Genomic DNA, 19,788 nt, shown 5'->3' with positions numbered 1-19,788 from the left:
ACTCATGGGTTGGCATTGCAGACATTTTGAAATGTAAGGTAAAAGCTGCATCACAAGCAAACCAAACCAAGAGATTGATTTGTTAGTTTCGATCACCAGGGAGGTGTTCAGACACTTCCAGGGAAGCAGGGCTCCATCACACGTCATGACTACTTGGGAAGAAATGCCATCACTCCAAATGTCATTTCCCCTCCCACTCTTCTTCTTCCCTAGTTGAGCATGCTGTCATATGGTATGGAGCATCCCTGTGGTCTATCTGGGTCATCTGTCCTGGCTGTGTCCCCCCTCTTCCCAACTCCTTGTCCACCCCCAGCCCCCTTGCTGGTGGGGTGGTGTGAGAAGCAGAAAAAACCTTGATTCTGTGTAAGCACTGCTTAGCAGTAACTGACACATCCCTGTGTTATCAACAGTTTTCAGCACAAATCCAAAACATAGCCACACAACAGCTCATATGAAGAAAATTAACTCTATCCCAGCCAAAACCATCAAACCTCTCCAAAGCCCTGCTTTTTTTGTGTAGCTCCTCCTGCTTAGCAGTGCTGTCTTCGGGGCCTGCCTTACCTATGCCATCTCTAGACCCTCAGTCCACTCCAAAGGGGTCCCTGCCTTTTTCCCCCCTCCAACACTTACTTCCCTGCCTCAGCTGAGGCTGCTCCCTTTGCACACCTGGACTCTGGAAGCCTCTCCAACTGCACCTGGATGAGAAAGCCTTGGTGAGCCTTTACCTGAAGACCAGGACTTCTACTGGGAATTGCTGGGGGACAGAACCTGCCATCAACTGTAATTCCATCCTGCACTTTCTTGAAGGGTGGAGCACATGCAAACTGCCCTAAGCTTTAAGGGGCTGGATTCTCCATCCTGTTTTCAGGGCAAGAGTCCTTAGCAAGGTGCCTGTCCCTCTGTTAGTGTCCAGGTGTAAAACAAGGGGATACATGGCAAGATCTCAGCACACCACTTCCAAGTGCAAGTCTTGCATCCATTTCCTGCCTTCTCTTCCAAATGATTTGACAAACCCAGCAGATCTTCCCTAGTTCTGTGTTCCTAAGGCCTCTCAAGTTACACCTGTTACTGAACAAGAGAATGTAATTCATAACAACATCAATCTCAGTTGCAGAGAAATAGAGAAAATAGTGGGACTATTCCCTGGCCCTGAAGGAATGCCAGAGGCCCATTTCAGGGCTGCAAAAAGGACTGGGCTGCAAGAAAGACCAACTAATTACAACTAAGTGCACATCAAAACTACAGTATTATAAATTGTAATAAATAAATAGAACTTTTTTTTTTTTCCAAATGGCATGTTTTTGGGTCTCCTTTCACCATGTGCATATTAAATATGATCTCACTTTGTAACTATATGGAAAAACTATATAAGGCCTTAGAATGAAACCAAGTTTCTCCTCAGCAGTTCCCAAAGGACCTGAGTTCCACAGCAGGCACTTAGTCATCTGAAGGTAAAGATAGATCCAACAATTCTTTACAGTTTGTTTCTTTATTCAGTAAACATCTAGTTACAAGTTTCACAAATTAAAAAAGTGGGGGAGCTGATTGAAGAAGGGGTAATGGGGAGGGCCACAGGCTGATCCAGCTTTTGTTCTGCTCCTCCCTTCTCTAATGCACACATCCTTCTGCTTCTCCATAGCTGCACCAAAGAGCAGGAAGGGAACAGAAGCCTCTGTCCTGGTGAGGGGACCAGCACAGCATTCTAGCAGAATTCCCTCATACTTCTTTCAGAGGGGACTAAACACAAACTTCAAAACCAGCCCAACCCAGCACAGAAAGAGTGGAAAGAATGAAAGAGGCAAGGCAGCAGCTCTTTATGCCCACCACTACTGGCAGAAAGAACAGAACCAAGGGAGAGCAAAAAGGGAATGGGCAATTAATGCGTTCCTTGCACATCAGTGAGATTCCCAACACCCCACTGTAGCACCCAAATGGGGCAAAAAACAGCAATGCAGAAGATTAGTTGCTTTGTTTCAATTCTTGAGTGGGAGGGAGGTTAATACTAAATTTGAGGAGGGTCCAAGTGGTGCTTTGAATGGGCTTCAGAGTTTCACTGTCTGTACCTGGGAGGAAGGGAAACGGAGAACATTTTTATGTAAGTCATGTAAAAGTCATGATTAGAAAGCAGCACAGAAGACAGATAAAGACATGTTTAAACCTGATATATAGACATCAAAAAGAAAAAAAAAAAAGGAAAAAGGTCCCTTTTCAGGAATTAGATCACACACCCTAGTGAACCCTATTCAAAACACAGGAGAGCAGACACCAGCACTTACTTGTATTTTGAACTGCACTGACAGCAAATGGTGCCCAAGTTCTATACAATGACAGTATAAAAACACTGCAGATTGCAATCCCACATCATTTCATACCGTTTCAACCATCACTTAAGGCTGACACCAGGCTTTTTTATTGATGACAAAGCTAACTTAAACACCTTCCCTTTCAGAACAGTATTTCCTCTGAACTCAAATCTTCCCCTCCCCTCTACATTAAATGAGAAAACCTCTTTCCAACCAACACTTCAAAATAATGTAAGACCGAGGCAATGAAAATAAAACTCAAAGGGCTGGGAAGCAACCGTGCAGTGGGAGACAAGGAGAAAAAAATCTTGCTGAGACTTACAAGAGCGTGTAGGTAGATTTGGGGGTGGCCAGGCCGCACCCCCCACAAGGTCTGCTCTGGGTTCACCAGTCATACCGACGGGACTGTCTGGAGGGAGAATCCTCGGGGCCCTGGATTGCAAGACGAGTCCCTTCAGCCCGGCGGCCGCTGCCGCCTTCGTGGCGCCGGTACTCCAGCCCCCGCTGCGGCCGGAAGCGGGACGTCTCTCGCCTCCACTCGTCATCAAACGCCGCTGCATCACCTATGCAAGGAGAGAACCAGCTCAGAGAGGGAAGAGGTGGGGAAGCAGCACCTGGGTTTGCTGCTGGGAGGGAGGCACGGGCAAGTACTCACTTTCATCCATGTTGATGTAGTCCTGTCTCTCCTCCTGGTCACCCGTGCGATGGTTCCGGGAACGCTGCATGATGTGGGCCCGCTCTCTGATGTGGTGTCCGATCGACATTTGTTCCAAGCCGCTGTCCGAGTCCCTTACGGTCCGTCTAGTCTCACGGATCTGGGAGCAGATTCCCACTTTAATTCACTTCCCCAGCCCCGCAACACACTCGGATTCCTGCCCGCGGGATCACAGTCATGTTGCGCCGTCACCACTCCCGGGACGCCAGATGCAACATAATGAAGAGGAAAATGGACTCCCAGCACTTCCCATCCCCTCCCCGTGGCCCTCAGCGTGGTTCTGTGAGTCACAACTCGCTCCTTGAATGGCAACTAACTCCAAAGCAGAAGTGCTGTGGGTGGCCAGCACTGAGCCACCTAATGAAACCCATCCACCCACAGCAAAACCTCACGCAGGGAAGACACGGTGCAACCCCCTCCTTACCCCGCCAGGTGCTGAACGCATCTCTGAGGTCTCCTGATAGACTTTGGGCCCATCACCCAGGTTGGAATAGGAGATGACAGTTGAGGAGGTAAATGTCTGGCAGTTAGCACCACTTGTCATATGCTCCTGCAAGACAAAACGGGGAACACCATAAAGGAACGGGAGGAGAGAGGAGATGGAAGTTGGTTCTCTCTCCAATGAAGCAGGAAGAAATTACAACAGGAAGAACATAAACCCCATGGGTCCATCTTTCTGGAGAATACATCTTCCTGTTAAATTAATTCTTGTTTCTTGCTGAACAAGTCTACCCCCACACTTCCTTCCTCTCCCATCTCTCCTCCCTGCACTCAGCAGGTAGACCTCAGTAACACACTTTCTGTCACTCCACCCCGGTCAGCACATAAATGTTACACAGCTTCTGCCACGTTGGCTGCTCGAGCACAGGCCAAACCAAAGAAGCACAGTAAGATGGGAAACATCAGATGGGATGGCAGGAGCACCTGCAGTACTTCCCTTGATACAGACTGGCTTATGGAGGGTTCTTACCATGTTTCCAATCATGTCGTTCATCATCCCAAACATATCCATAAAGCCACCTGCCTGATAAAAAAGAACACAACAATAATCAGTTTGGGAAGACACGGGATGAAAGAATAACAAACTATTTGCAAGGGACAAAAAAAACTGCTGCCTAAAAAGAAAAGCCTTGTTTATTCCCTTTTCTTTCAGAAGTGCCAAAAAAAAACCCCACCAGGGTTTGGGACTGCTCTTCTCACTATTCTCTCAGGTTGCACTGCCCAAATGTTCTGACTCTCCAGGTTCTAGATACAGCAAAGGCTGTTCTTTTAGTTTGTGTCTGACTCCAAAATGCACTTGGGTTATTGGGTCCAGGCACTTGGCAAAGCTAAGAGATGAAAGCTCAGGTATGCATTTAGAGTGATCTTTACCGTAAGACAGTCATACTCTTAATTTAACCCACAAGGAAGTTTCCATTGATTGTATTCTTTCTAACATAAGAACAAGTTTTCTTATTTCCCCTACAAACATCTGACTTTTTAATCTTGTAAACCTAAAGGCTGCAGTAACACACTGGGCCAGCAGGTCTCACAGGTTAATTGTGCAATATGTAAACAAAATTGCTACGACAATTTAAACCTGCTGATTTTTTTGTTTCCTCGAGTAGCCTTTTGTTCTCATTTAAAGCAGTGCAATACTCACACACATTGTTATTATCCTTTGAAGTCTATCTGTTTGTATTCTTATTAATCCTTCTCTGAGCTACAATTCTGGGACACTTCATCTCTTTCTCTGAGGCAACCCTGCAGAGCAAGGCAGCTACAGTTGTTGGATCTGGAATAACCTATTTCCACTGTCTTATTTTAGTGCATGACGGAGGTCAGCATGGTGCTCTCACACACACAGTCATTCTTATTCCAAACCTGTTCACCTGAAGTACTCGTTTGGCTTTTCCATTAGCCACCACTGCACAGGAGTTTCAATCACCACCTCTGCCTAATGATGGCCAACTCTTTTCCTCATGTTGTCACAGCTCCTCCATTACATCCAAACACATCCACAGCTTCTTTTCAGACAAATGAGGTTATTAAGAGACTATCTGCTCTTCTCTGATATTAGGTGTCCCAATTCCTATGAAATATTGGGCTATAACAGCTTTAGGGCTCTTCTCTGGTCAAGGTGCAAATACAACATCACCATATAAACAGAGCTCATATCTCTCCTCTAAACCAGTTCAAGATATGAGGGGACAGAAGGGAAAGGCCTTAAGTCATGCAGCAACTCAGTGAGACAGGTCTAGCAGAAACCAGCTGCCTCCAGTTTCAGTTCAATGCACTATTCCATATGCCATGTGCTATAAATCTAGAGAGCACTGGACTCTCCACACCTTCCCACCCTCTCTACTGGTTGGATGAATGGTCCTGCTCTCAGATGGCTACATTTTAGCAACAGTTGTAGAGAGTGCTGATGAATCTCAGTATGGAGCCATTATTTGGGAAACCTCAAAAAACCAGAGAACTTACCATGCCGAGCATTCCAAAGGGTGAAACAGCTCCTGCCTGCCAGGACAACAGAAAAACAGAGCACAGAATGACCTTGCAACAATCACTAGATTCTCCTCAGAACACCCTCATTCTTCTTGGAAGCAGAACTGTGAACACTCAGATTTAACGAACAGTTCGGAAAGCACCCCACAGACTCACAGTGGTTCAAACCATACCATCCCTAACAAACCAGACAGGCAATGCTCCTACATTCCTCTCAGTTATACTGATTTATGTCCTTGAGAAACAACACATATTTCTTCCCTTCCTCCCACATTCAGCCTAGAACACAGTTGCATTCAATGTACTAATGCACATGGAGCAAAGAAAAGGACAACATCACTCCTCTAGAGATTAATTCTGCACCCACCACTCATAGGAAGGCGAGGGGCATGCCCAACCCAGCAAAAGAGGAAGGCAGAAGCTAACGAGGCAGTTTAACAAATCCTATCCTGTAGTCAGGCCCTGTTACCTGCATCCTACGTCCAGGCTGGCGAGCCCCAGGTGCAGTCCCATCAGTGATGCCAAGGAGTGGGCCGAACCCAAAACTTCCAGAGAGCATGCGGTTCATGTGCTGCCGGTGCATTGCAAAAGGGTCCCTTTCAGAAAGGTTGAGAGAACAATGGTGAGGAAGGAATGACAGAAGACAAAACCCTGCTTAATCCACCCACTATGAGTTTCTGAGTTTCTCTTATGTAACCGTATATTCCTTTCAAAGCTGAGAATCCAGAATCCCAAGAACTCAGTGCTGCTTATAGTGATTTCTGGGGATGGAAGGGACCTCTGAATCCCATCTTTCTTCTTGTAACAGTAGGGTTACCACAGAACCCTCACAGGCACCAACTGATGTCTGTACAAAACTTGTTTGGAATTCTGCTCCCTCTAATGCTTTAGGGCCAAGCATGGCCATGGCCATTCCAGAACCTTACTGCTCTAGCAGTAAGAAGGCCACATCTCATACCACCATCATTTCATATTCATTTCCCCTTGTGCCATCAAAACCCTTAACATTAACAGCTCTGTGAAACAATCAAACCATTTTAGAAGAGCAATTTTTCATTCTGCAGGGTGGTTCACAAAGACCCTCATGGCTGCAAGGAGAAAATTATGCTTAAAAGTACCAGGGAGCGTGCCTTCCTTGATGTTGTTCTCTCACCCCTTCACATACTTGTGCACAAACACACTCAAATGCCAGACTGAAACCTCCAAAACAGAATGTATGGCCTGACACTGTGTGACATCCTTCCACCCCAAGTCAGCTTCATCTGCTTATTTTCCTACAATATTACGTGGTACACCTGCTAAGAGATTAAGACCACAGACAGCTTTTTGCAGATTTGAGAAGAAAATAGAATAACTGGGCTCCCTAAACTGGCTTTCCTTCCTTTCCTTCTTCTGCAGCTTCCATTTTAAGGGCTGTCACATTCACACGTGCTGGAGGAGCAAGGAGATAAAAAGGAGAATACAGACAAACAGTCACAGAAAGAAGTGGCCACAGTTTAAAAAAACAAAAAAGATCTGGGAAACACCAAAGCACTTCCTCACGCATCTTATAGTCTGCTTTTATCCCTCTGAGTCTGAATAACATCAACAGCATATGATATCCCTGAGATCACAAAAGTACCTGCTACAAACCCATACTTTTCTGTCTCTACTGGAAATACTTCACATAGTAAAAGCCAGACTCATACCCGCCACATCAATGAGAACACAGTCACTCTGTGACTAACAGGGACATCAAGGCCTCCTGTTCTGATAATTTGTTTATAGTTGATAAAATTTTTGCCTATTATCAATTTCACAAGCAAAATCCAGACTTCATTCTTCTAAGGAAATTAATACCAACCATTTATATTAGTGCTGTGCTTAACATAATAAAATTTTTACCGTACTACAGTGTATTCCTCATCTGTTTTGGCAAGGTCTGCCAACTTACTTTCACTGCCAAAATTTATCAATAGTATCCAATTTCTGTGGACCGAAGCAAAAACATTCAGTAAAAGGAATCCCAGGGGGAAATCTTCAGACCTTTGTTAGATTTCAAGACTTGTATTTCAAAACTATTTGCTGTCTCCTCTAACAACTCAACAACTCCTTTAGCAGTGTTCTCTAGCTCTGTTAATGACTTCCTGTGCTGAACTGCAACAAACACTGGACAGGAGATTTCATCTATCTGAACTGAAATCCTACTTTGCATGAGAAAAAAACAAAACCCCTACACAAAGAAAAAGATGAGGGATCCCAGCCCCTTTCCTCTTCAGACAGGTGCAATGCCTTTTGGCCTAGTTTATTTAATTAAGCTTTCCTCCAAACCCATGGCCTATTACAGAAATCAGACCAAGCTGAACCAGGTTATTCCCTGTGCAGCCCCTGAAGGGAACGTTCGTATTTTTCTCCTGACAGCTTCTGCCCTGCGGTATTTCCTTTGGACTCGATGATCTTAAAGGTCTTTTCCAGGCGAAACGATTGCGTGACTCTAAGGCCCGCCTGTTCGGACGCGGGGGTAGCGCACACCTGCCCCCCCCCCCTTCCCTCCCCCCAGCCCCAGCCCCCGAGGATGCCCTGTGCCGCAGCACCCCCCCTCCGGAGGAGGATGCCGAGCTGGACTCACATGGCGAACATGGGGTCCTCCGGCTCGCCATCCCTCATCAGCCGGAACATGCTGCTTCCCTCGGTCGGGGTGGCCTCTGCGGAGGGAAGAAGGGGGGGGTGGGGGTGGGTGAGCGCAGCCGAGGCGGAAGGCGGGGTGGGGACGAGCGGCGGAACCGGCCCTCCCCACCCCGCGACTCCTGCACCGCCCCCATCCTGGACCGGCGACGGCAGCAGCGCTCCCTCACCGCGCCCTAGGCCGCGATACCGCCCCCCATCCCCCCCCGCACCCCGCGGCCATCCCGGCCCCAGGCCCCGGCCCCGGCCCAGCCTCCTCCGCCGCGCCCCCTCCCCTGCCTGCAGGTGGTTGCGGAGCGGCGGGCGCAGCCCTTCCCCTCCCGCGGCACCAGGACTCTCCTCACGCCTCCGCTGCCATCCCGGCCCGGCACCGCACTCGCCCCGCCGCCCCTCCCGCCCCAGACGGATCGCACCGCGCATGCGCCACCGGGCGCCGAGGCGATCACCGAGGGGAGGGGGGGCCCCGCCCCTCGCCTCTCTCCCAGCGCGCGCTCAGCCGGCGGGGCTGCTCGGTACAGTGCCCCCTAGCGGCGGGCGTCCCCCGCGGGCAGGACCGGAGCCCGCACTACCCCCCTGGAGCCCGCACCCCCGGAGCGGCTTGCGAGCTGCCAGCTCAGCTCCGCGCCCCCGTACAGCCCTGCGCGGTCAGCGGGACGCCCGTGGGCCGGCTGGGCAAGGGCTCACCCGCGGGAGGACGCCCCGGGCCTGAGGGGTCGTAGGCCGAACGCGGTACGGCGGCTTCCTCAGCCCGCTTTACCGTCCGTGAGGCCTCGGCCCGGCAGCGGCGGGCACCGGAGCGGCGGGTCCTGCCAACGCCAGCCGGCCCGGCGCACGGCAGCGCCTGGCGGGTCCGGGAGCGAGCGGCAGCTGGCAGCAAGTGAAAACATGTCCAGACACAAGGGGCCATTGTTCGCTGGGCAGAGGCTGGTCAGGCACCGGGGTGTTGCTTGCCTCCCACCTCGGTAAGAGGAGGGGCAGCTGGCAGGCCTGGCGAGTGCTCGATGGATCGGGACGAGAAGGAGTGAGCTGATGGGTGCCTCTGCCACGCTCACCAGCCAGGTGAGCCCACCACCAAGGAGGGTGGCACCTGGCAGCTCACCCTAAGGATAACCCCGGCAGTGGCTGGGTACCAGTTAGCTCACTGCCGGAATCCACAGTGAGGCCGGAGCCACGGCAGGGATCAGCTCCTAGCCCGGGCCTTCTGCACAGCACGGGCAGGCTATGCACACCCGGGCTCTGCCGGGCAGAAATGGAGAGGCTGTGCTGTGAGCCAGGCTGGGGGCCTGGGCAGCCACCAGGAGCTACAGGTGGAGCACAGGTACTCGGTGAGTGCACCCACAGCAACGGCAGGGAAGCTCCACCATACAAATCCGTGGGGTGTCACCATCCCTGGGGAAGGCTGCTTGTTGCCCTCATCTACTGCCAGCTCTGCTGGATTAGAAGGAAGAGCGCAGACTGACTCAGATACCTTTCAGCTAGGGCGGGCTTCTTCAGTTGTGTGTACAGTGGTTGGGAGATGGAGTGGCAGGAGGTATCTCCTTGGATTTCTTAGTCATACAGGGGAAAATAACCCAGTAGTGTGCTGTACGTGGTGGTGTGCATAGGCAACACTTCTTGCTACAGAGGGTCTCAAAACTTGTTGTCCAGAAAGCACAGAAGACCTCTCACTGAGGGCTCATGCCTATACATATGCAGGATGCTGTTCAGGTGTCCCCCATTTTATCCACTGCGTCCTTCAGAGGCTGAAACTATTGCCCACAGCATGAAAGTTGTGGAGAGCACAGTGGTGCAGAGCTGTGAGGTAGAGACAGATGCTACGGGCAGGGCATGGGCTAAACAGTGACAGACCCCTGGGCAGTGCTTGTATGGAGGCTGCTCATAGGCAAGCTGCTGAAACAGACTCCTGTCACCAGCTCAGAGTTGATCTGTGAGCCCTGAAGATCACACAAAGCCTCTGCTAACACTGCCTCTGTCTCTGTGCTGCTGCTTCTGCAACCCTGAATCATCCTTCAGAGACCTTCAGTCAGAAAAGCCATTCCTGTTTGGTGTGTTTTCCTTTTGCTCTCGGGTTGTCCTGATGTTTGATTAGTCTATGGAGTTGACCTCAAGTTGCAGGATTCAAAGGCAGGTAGAAGAGCTTCTTAGGCAGGAATGTAAGCAGCTTTTTTATTTTATTATGTTTGTAGTTTTTTCCCTTGATCTGGGATAAAATGACTTGCTGTCTCCCCCAGATACCAGTGATCCTCCCCCTCCTGGAATGTCCCAGAGATCGTAGGAGCCCCTCAGTTTTTTCCAAATACTAAGTCAGGCATTGCTGCCTTCCAAAAAGAGAGACAGGGAAGGGATAGAACAGAGTTTAGAACAAAAATTGCTTTGCAGATCCTTTTTTTCTGACCCTAATGTTGCTTCTCTGCAAGAGGTCTGCTACCCAAAGAAACCTATGTTACCAAAGATGACATTACCAGTGGTATTACCATTTCAGCAAATCTTGCTTGCAAAAAGTGCTGATGGCAAATGCTGGGTGATATCATGGCAGGAAGAATTGGAAATGCAACCTTTTTCTGAAACATGGACAAGCCCACAGTTCTGAGGAATGCAGAAGCTCTATTACTGTTATTTGTAGGAGAGGGTTTCTTACAGTCCTCACCACATGGACAGCTACTTGCTAGGCTAGAATAACAAAGCATATGGTGGTGTGAATGAAAAGCAAGACTCCCTTCTTGCTCCTGTCGCATTCTCTATTTAGGCTGCCTCTCTTTTAACCACATCTCTCCTTTTCCTTTCTTTTTTTCAGGCTGACAAGGTTAAGCTGGAAGTGGTGGAGGATGGGGGGGAGGGTGGAGTAAGCAGGAACGCCGCAGGCAGCCGGGAGGAGGCGAGGGAAGGGCAAAGTAGAAGAGGGATGAATGGCGCTGCTGCCCTCAGCTCCGCCTCTTCTGGCTGCCAGGCAGCCTCCTCCCAGCACCCCATCGCCCTGGGCAGCACAGCCAACCAAAGGGGCAGCCACAGCAGAAGCAATTTAAAAGCAAAGAGAGTATCACGTGGTGAAGATAAATAAACAGTACGCTGAAAAACTGTGCCTTGTTACCTGCTGCTTCCAGGGACCCATCATGTTGGCCATGAAGACAGAAAGAGCTTTTTAATGCGTCCAAATGTTCCAGGGCCCCAGTGGACGCCTGTAAGACAAAGAAATCCTCGTTATCTGAAGTCGGACCTACCCACAGCCATTTCCTCATTGGTTCCTTTCTTCTGTGCCTCTTACGTAATCCTCACCCAACAACTAAGTCAGACCTCAGATGAAGGGCACCCTGAGTGAAGGACAGCTCTGATTTGATCCTCAAATGTGACAATTCGTATTTGGGATGCTAGAGCCAGCTTGTGGTGGCTGCAGCTTCTGAGGCACGGCAGTGATTACTTTCAGAATATTTTGCTCATGTTAAGAATGTGTCTGTTGCACTGTGAGAACCACGACCTCCGTCTGTGCTGTGAGAGCAAAGAGAAGTGCACAAAAATCACGATTCGAAACCTCCCTTCCCTTTCCAGTCTTCTGACAGGCTTTGCCACTCCTCATCACTCCTTTCTACTCCTCTTGCTTCCTCTTCTTGTGTCACCTACCCCACTTCCCACCCCTCTGCAGTGCTTATTTAAACGTATTGCCTCTCAGGAAACCATCTCCCAGAGTTGGCCAGTGGTTGAATTCTTTGATATTTTCTCTTGAATTCAGCATATAGCATCATGTAAGAAGAGCAAAACTGATCATCTGCCGGGATTTGTAATGGACACAGGATAGAAAGATGAACAGTGTGGATTAAATCCATAAGTGCATTCCTGCACATTCCCTCCACACATTGAGACTTTGCTAGCTTCACTTGAAGTCAAAGAGCAGATTTTTTATTTTTAATTTTTTATTTTTCTTTTTTTTTCTGAATTTATGTAAATGTTAGGAAAAGTTAATACAAATACATAACCTTCTGCTCGTCTGTTGTTCAGCAAACAGTGTGGAAGACTTCTGGAACCACTTATGATTTAGCTTACAAATAAAATTCTTGAAATACCCAGTATTGTGTTTTGCTTTTGCTCAGAAAGTGGCTCACAGTTAGTCCAGCCTTCAACACAAGCAACTAAGTCCCTGCTCCCGCGTCCCCAAACAGCATGCAGTGAACAAGACTATCAAGGTATTAAAACAAAATACGTAAATATATGCTTCTTAGGTGCATGCACCCTGCATATGCTAGAAGCAGAAAAATATGTAAAACGTATGAAAGACCAGACACACATTCAAGCACATGCTCACATATGAAGATACATGCAAGTTTAACACGTGCATCAGTAGACGAGTACTGTACTTTATATGCTCCCAAAAATAAATGGATATAATCAAGTATCACCAGTGTACAGCACATACTGCATCTAAACACATGCACACACCTGCATCAACACAAAGCAAAAATAGTGTACAGCACAAAAATTGTAACTTATTGTACAGAGAAAACTGTACTCATATTGTTCTATGGACTGCAGACAGATAGGCATATTCTCTGTGTTCCCAAACACTGGTGTATCATGTAACTTCTGCACCTCTCTTTTTGTTTAGGGATGTAAGACTCCGCAAAGGATGGCATATATTCTGCTGAGATGGTGAAGCAATTTGAGGCAAAGACAGCAGAACAAACTGAAACAGGACTGGCATCTGCAGACCACACAATCAGCATACTCATATTTGCAACAAAAGGAATAACACAGATGGGAGAGGGGAGCAGAAAAGAGCTGAGAATCGATCTGGCAGACAAAATGCAGAGGGGCACAAAGGAGATGGAGGAGCAGGAGACACAGGGAAGAGTTAGCTGACACAGTTAAGGGATGCCCTCAGGGTGTGAGTGGAGCAGTTGAACACTAGAAACTGAGGGAATCTCACCATCGGGATCTGAATAGCAAGAAGAGTTGGAACGCAGAAGCCAGCACGTCACAAGCATGAAGAAGAGTTCCACATCATATTTAGGGGAAAAGCAGACTTGATGGAGGCATTCAGAGTGAAAGGGACACATGGAAAATGAAGGATGCAAGATTAATTTTGTACACAGTTTAAGGGTTGTCATAAGGACCATGTGAAGAACACAGCCAAGAACATGGGTAAGAGGCACAAGTTGAGAAGCAACAGATGAGGTAAAAAATGCACAGAGGACATTGCAGGAACAGTGAAAGCGAAACTGTGAGGCTGCATGGTGCAAGTGCTAGGGCAAAGGGACAGACCACAGTTGGCACAGCAGTTTGTAGAGGTGACCAAGTGGCCCCATCCTGCAGGTTGCTGGAAACACTGTATATAATCCTTGCTTTCTCTCCTCTAGGAGGCTGTGTCAAGGCCTGCTTGTGCATTAATAGGAAAATGTCTCTGCCAAGGCACGCATGTTGGTGTATTTTTACATTTTCAGTAGCCAAGCGTGTAAAGGAAATGATGAAAAATCTGGACTGATTAACGGAACCAGCAGAGCCATGAACCATGTATCCCCTGACAAACAGAAGCAGAGAAGAGCAGTATCTAGTGACTTTATAATTTTTTTTGGCACCTATTTTTGGGTATAACTCCAGAAATTAAGATTTTTTTTTTTCTTGCAGAGGAGGATGAAGGAGGGGCACTTGAACCAAACCAAGACTTGATTGATGATAGCAGCTAGGTGTGACAAGTTGGCCAGAGGGGCTTTATAGAACAGAAGGAAAATCAAATGTATGCATGCATTTTCATGGTTTGTTATTTTGGTATTAGTCTAGTTCCGTATAATTTAATTGGGGCAGGCACTATGCAGTGTGTATAGCTAGGAAGAACATAACGTTAGCCAGATCATCTGAGAGAAGCAGCTGTAGCTGCAGAGGAGGTGACAAGGTGGGGATCTCTTACTTCCTTGTCACACAGATTATATTATATTGTATCCAATCTCTTTCATACTTTCTTTCAGGAGATACTGTATACATTGCCTTCCCAGTTCTAGAAGTAGCAACTGCTTTTTCTATCTAAAGCTCGAATTGAAACACTGATTAAACTCAAGAGCACCAGTTCTAAACCCTAGGTTTGTATAGAGACTGAGTTTGTACCAGAAGGACTTGCATGTCTGAACACATTCTCCAACCAGATGGATTAATAACCTTGCCTTGTACCTGTGAGAATGGCTGTGTGGATCCGTATGTATTGTTGTGCATGCTTAGTTTTGTACGTAGGCTTGCAAACGCGTGCAGATTGTTGTGCGTGCCTGTAACCAAGAAAGGGACAGACAGTATAAATCTTCTGGGAAAGGGAATTTAGTCATCCCAGTCTGCTCAAGCTGACAAACAACAGCCTGAAGCGCAGCTATAGGAACACCTGTTCCGTTAGCAACAAACCCCTGCAGCTGCGAGACACAGCCTGCCGTTCCGCATAAAGGACCTTCACTAAAAGCAGACTCGGAGCTGCGCACTGACCCCTCCCTCCCACCAGCGTGCCCGGAGACACTGCCAGCGCCTCGGCTGCGACCCGGCAGCAGGGGTCAGTGTTGCACGCCGTTCGCCGCCCGGTCCCCCGCTGCCGGGGCGGGAGGCCGGGCTGGCAGCGGGCGGCTGCCGCTCTCCCCGGCGAGGAGCATCAGCGGGACACCGCCACCGCCTCGGGCTGCCGCAGAGTTTGTGGGGCGTGCGGGTTAAGGGAGGGAAGACTCGATCCGGCTCCAACGCCCGCCGTCTTCCCGTCCAGCACACGGGGCTGAGGCCATCGAGGGCTCCTCAGGTTTCAGCGCCGAGCGCGCTCAGAAGCCTGCGTCCGGCCACGTCCAAACAGGGCCCTCTCGTCTCCAGCCGCCCCGGCCGCCTACCAGGACCCCTTCCCCCATCCATCGGGCGGGGTCCGATCCCAGCGATGCCCCAACACACCGCGGAGATTCCCCCACGCCAGTGGTCCCTCGCGCGCCTTCCCCGGCGACCCACGTGCCGGCGGCCCCTCCCTCCCCGCTGCAGCAGCCCCTCCGCCCCGCCCGCCAGCCTCTCCGCGGCAGCCAATGGGAAGCCTGTTGCTAGGCAGACGCTCATTTGAATAACCCATCAGGCGCCCACCGCTTGGACCCTCCTAATATGGGGAATCGGGAGGCGCTCGCTCCCTTCCCCCCCTTCTTCGCCCTCCTTTTCCACTTCCCCCGCCAGCTGCCTCGCCGGGCCCCGCCTCTCTCCCTCCGCTGCCGACAGAGCGCGGGAAAAGCAGCCTCGCTCCCGCCGTGCGGGGGCCCTAGCGCCGGGCGGAGGGGCGGGGCGGGGCAGGGCGGAGCGGGCTGAGGAGAGGCAGCCCCGCCGCCCGGAGCGTTACTAGCGGGCGGGAGGGCGGGCAAATGGAGTGGAAAATTCCAAGCAGGAGGCCGTGTCAGTACAGCCGCCACCAGCGCTGCCCTCCTATACAGCCCTTCGGCACCGCTCCTCACCCACCCGTTTTCTCCAAAAGGGGCGGATAGGCTGTATGCTCGGCACCCTCGACCACCACCACACCCCCCAGCCGTGTTGCAGGGATGGCGGGCAATGGCCTTAGCTCTCCCCGCCCCGGGCAGTGCCTGGTGTAGCGGTTCGGGGCGGAGAACCAAGCAGGGCTTTGGTGTGTCGTGCCCCCGCCTGGCCTCGAGGAGCCGTAGGGGAAGGCAGGGGCTGCGCTGTGCCACCGGCCGTCCGCCAGCCCCGGGTAGCGAGCGGAGCGTACATTGTTCTAGCGGCCCCGTTCCCCGCGGCGCGGCCCGTCCCTCTCTCCTCCCTCCTCCGCCTCCCGTCCCTCTCCCCTCCCTCCTCAGGTCCCTCCTTCCCTCGTCACCGGGCAGTGTATAAATCCCCTTCGCCGGCGTCTCCCCCCACCGCGGGAGACCCTGGTACTTTGGCCCCCGGGCCGGGAGCCAGCCACCGCCTCCGGATCGCTGGGACTTTGCGCTCCCGCCGCTCACCCCCCCTCCTCTCTGCCCCCGACCCTCTCCCCGCGGGGTTCCCTCGGACAGTTCCCACCGGCTGCTTTCCCTCCGCTACCCGGGGCCAGGATGTCGGAAAAACGCGTCGAGGAGGCGCCGGCGGAGCTTACCGCTAAGGTAAGACACCCCCAGCCCCGCCGCACCGCTCCCGACGGCGCGGGTTGCGGGGGAAACGGGGGAACAGGGGGGAAGGGAGGGGAGGGGGGAAGGGGGACAGGGCCGGGGAAGGGTAGGGACCGACCCCGTCCGCTTCACCGGGGCCGCCTGAGGTACCCGGCCAGCGGAGGGCGCGCGCGACGGCCTCGAGCCGCCCGGCCAATGGGGGGCGGGGGCGGGGGCGGGGCGGGGCGGGGGGGGGGGTGCGTGAAGCTCCGCGCGCCCCCCCGCCCCGCCCTGCCCCGCCTCCGCCCCCCCATTGGTCGGGCGGTGCGCGCGCTGCGTTCGGGCCGAGGGCGGCGCGGGGGTGGGGGCGGGGGAGCGGCCCTGAGAGGGGGGAGCCGTTAGGGGACGGTTATGAACGGTGGCGGCGGGAAGGGCTTAAAGTTGTGTGGACATAAAGGGGGGGGGGGGGGCACGTTCTTTCCTCACCACCCCGCTCCACCCCTGTCGCTGGTGGACGGCCGGAAACGCCTCGTTGCGACTGACGAGGCTTTTAAGAAAAACAAAAAGCCAGAAAAAACACCAAAAAAAAAAAAAAAAAAAAAAAAAGCATTAAACTCTTCCATACTTCTGTTTTCCACATGTGCGTTGTCCAAAAGTAGCTCTGACGCGTTCGCGCTGCTTTTTCTTTTGTCAGGAGGGGGCAGATTTGCCGTCTTACGGGTTTTCTCTCCTCAGCCGTATTCCGCATCTCCTTCAAGCCCTCTTTGTTTCAGCATCCCAGTCTTATTTTCTTACCGCTGACTGCCAGAATGTTTTTTCTCGTCTCGTGCGTAGGAAATGAAGGAAAAGAAGGAAAAACTTGAGGAGAAAACAGTCCACAAAGAAAAGAAGAAGGAAATAGTAGAGGTGAGGTCCTGGGGGATAGATTTAGAGGCTTAGGGGAGGGTTTTGTAGGGGGTCATTAGCCTGGCTCTCTGCAGGTAATGAATATGAAGAGAACATGGGAGATTAAGACAGAGAACAGGGCCACAGGAGCTCATAAGGAAATGAAGAGCAAGCTATAGAATAAATGTGGAGAATGAACCTTGAAAGAATTAGTATAGTTGGCATGGCCCAGTGTGATGAAAAAAGGGTCAAAAAAGGGAGCGGGCACAGGGGCAAGGAGGAGTTAGGAGAGAGGCAGCAAAAGAGAAGTGGCCTTGACCCTGCTGCAGTGACCCAAGGGTGCATGAGGACTATAAGCTGAAGAAGGTGGAGGAGGAACAGTGAGGAATTGCACAGATTGTTGGAGGACAGAAGGGATGTGGAAGCAGATGTACTACAAGCATAACCTGTCACCAGAGTGATGTTCTCATTGTTGGAATGGGATGGCAGCAGTTTGTTGGGATAGCAGCTTGTGAAGTCAAGGTGTTTTATATTGGTGGGGAAGGCCTGGGAGGTTTGGTTTTGGTGGGGAAGGCTGACAGGAGGTTTTCCACTGGGAATGACTGTGCCTGAATAACAGTGCAGAGGTCATTCACTTGAACATCTGAGGCTGGAGTCTGCATCGGATGGAGCTGTGGAGATTGTTCTTGCACTCGCAGCAAAAAGCTCATGGGGATGTCAGCTTAATACCAATTTCTGCTCTGACCAATTTGTTTCACTCAGGATGAGGAAAATGGAGCTGAAGAAGATGAGGAAGAGAATCCTGATGATGTGGATGAAGAAGAAGGTGGTGATGAGGATGAAGGTAGGAATAGTTGGTATAGGGAGAATAGTAGGAAATAGGCTGTGGGGGAATAATACAAGATCAGGGAGGGAAATTCTTCCTCTGACTGTGAAATTACATTCCTTTAAGTGCCACTTCAATTAACCGGTGATTTCCTCTCTTGCTTGTGCTTAGAAGGAGACGAGAATGGGCAAGAGCAGGATGGTCATGCAGAAAAACGATCTGCAGAGGAGGAAGAGGTGAGTGATTGTGAAAAGTAATGTCAGTGAGAAGGTACTAGGTTACCTGCTGTGTGCTCATCAAATCCACATAGGTGCCATTGCTGAGCTTCTCAAATTGGATTCGGGTCTTATTGTGATTTCAGCAGCAAAATCTGCTGAAAGCAAATCTGATTTGGCAGGAGGATGATAAACCTCTGTATACTCCTTGTGGGCCCAGGTCCCTCCAGTAGCAGTCACCATGCTGAGTGGTTGAGAGCCAAGGTGCTTGAGATTGTGCTGGGCTGTGACCTCTCAAACACCTGTGACTTCTGGGCTTCAGGCCAGAAGATGGACTTGTAAGGGCAGATCTCAGGGTCTGTCTGAAGTGATGGGAGTCTGGGCTCATTATACTTCCCTGAAGTAACAGGCTCCTTGCAAATGGACAAATGGAGCTGTCTACTTCTTAACCATGGCAGTCAACAGAGCAGTTGTGTCAGGTACTCAGAGACCCTTCAAAACAGGAAGGGATTTAGGGTGGGCCAAACAGAGATTTCCATATGGAGGAAAGAACAGCAGTAAGAATTGTAGAGAAATGGTGTGCTTTGGTGGGGTGACTGCTAGATGGTAACTTTTTTTTTTTTTTTTTTTTCCCCCCTCCCTCTCTATGCCCTACTTAGGATGAAGTGGATCCAAAGAGACAGAAGACAGAAAATGGGTCTTCAGCTTGAGTCTTCCCCTCCCATCTCCTCTGTTCCGTCCATCTCTTCTCCTCCATTCCAGCCTGTGCTTATGCTGTCCCATCCGCCTCTGGCTTCACACAATCTCAGATGAGGAAAGATTAGAAATACTCTCAAATGGGGAGGACTGCAGTTTCCTTCTCACCTGAAGATCTAGCCCATCTGTGGCACTCTGCAGCTGAAATTATTCCAGTCCCACACATCCTTTCAGCTGTGCCCCTTTTACAAATTATCCTCTTCCCTCAAGAATTTTGTCGTTTCCTGGGGCCCAGTACGTAACCTTGCCAGGCCCCCATGCCAGGCTTTTCATGTGGCAGCCACCTCTCCTTCCCTTTTCACTTCCCCTCCTTTTCTTGACACTAGTATGACTGAGATTCTCGACAGCTTCTGCTCCCCAGACCTGCTGTCACATGTCCTCCCTGAGTCCAGGAGGCTGAAGGCACAGATCTCATGGTGCATTTTCCAGTCCTAGGCCTCCTCTCATCTGCTTCCCCCTTGAACCCTGAGAGACAAAGAAAAAGAATGTTACAAGCAAATAATGGTTCTATTAAACCACACGCAGAGACAGAATTTATTTTAAGCTTTTTTTGGTTTTTTTTTTCAAGTTTACATGACAACAAGCTGGCCCTCGTGAATTTTTCAGAAGATAAGTGTTGTTTTTATATATGAATTTCATCTGAACTGCCTATTTTTTTAATTTGAAGGCTTTTTTAAAACAAATCAAGAAACAATTTGGGACCAAACTTTGATTTCCATTTTTTCCCTTCAGATTTTCTTGTGACCATTTTTTGTAAATTGAAGGCAATATTGCCACAGCATTTTCTATGGCACAGACATCACGAGGATGATCGATATAAATATATATATTGTTTTCAACTAGCACTGTAAATAAAAGCGTTTAAAAATATTTCAAA

The 19,788-nt window shown here is 50.3% G+C and overlaps 2 protein-coding genes across 3 annotated transcripts; one reads left to right on the top strand and one right to left on the bottom strand.

Moving 5' to 3' along the window:
• Window positions 1-1,470: 1,470 nt before the first annotated feature.
• On the bottom strand, window positions 1,471-16,256 carry MLF2 (myeloid leukemia factor 2). 2 transcript variants are annotated; one of them, XM_071763614.1, is made up of 11 exons: window positions 16,238-16,256; window positions 14,320-14,411; window positions 11,258-11,345; window positions 8,114-8,189; window positions 5,975-6,101; window positions 5,482-5,517; window positions 3,989-4,042; window positions 3,443-3,568; window positions 2,959-3,118; window positions 2,626-2,866; window positions 1,471-2,063 (listed from the first exon to the last, which is right to left on the bottom strand). In XM_071763614.1, exons 2-10 carry the CDS (start codon window positions 14,359-14,361, stop codon window positions 2,688-2,690), a joined length of 888 nt encoding a protein of 295 aa, XP_071619715.1. In that variant the 5' UTR covers window positions 14,362-14,411; window positions 16,238-16,256; the 3' UTR covers window positions 1,471-2,063; window positions 2,626-2,687. The 2 variants fall into 2 exon arrangements, with proteins under 2 accessions (XP_071619715.1, XP_071619722.1); XM_071763621.1 differs by lacking the exons at window positions 11,258-11,345; window positions 14,320-14,411; window positions 16,238-16,256 and adding an exon at window positions 8,449-8,591.
• On the top strand, window positions 15,970-19,788 carry PTMS (parathymosin). Its single transcript, XM_071763633.1, has 5 exons — window positions 15,970-16,244; window positions 17,064-17,135; window positions 17,877-17,958; window positions 18,112-18,176; window positions 18,815-19,788. Exons 1-5 carry the CDS (start codon window positions 16,197-16,199, stop codon window positions 18,863-18,865), a joined length of 318 nt encoding a protein of 105 aa, XP_071619734.1. The 5' UTR covers window positions 15,970-16,196; the 3' UTR covers window positions 18,866-19,788.

This window comes from Heliangelus exortis, chromosome 1 (genome assembly GCF_036169615.1).
Source record: "Heliangelus exortis chromosome 1, bHelExo1.hap1, whole genome shotgun sequence".
Classification (NCBI taxonomy): Eukaryota; Metazoa; Chordata; class Aves; order Apodiformes; family Trochilidae; genus Heliangelus; species Heliangelus exortis.
This window is presented reverse-complemented; position numbering and strand designations above follow the sequence as displayed.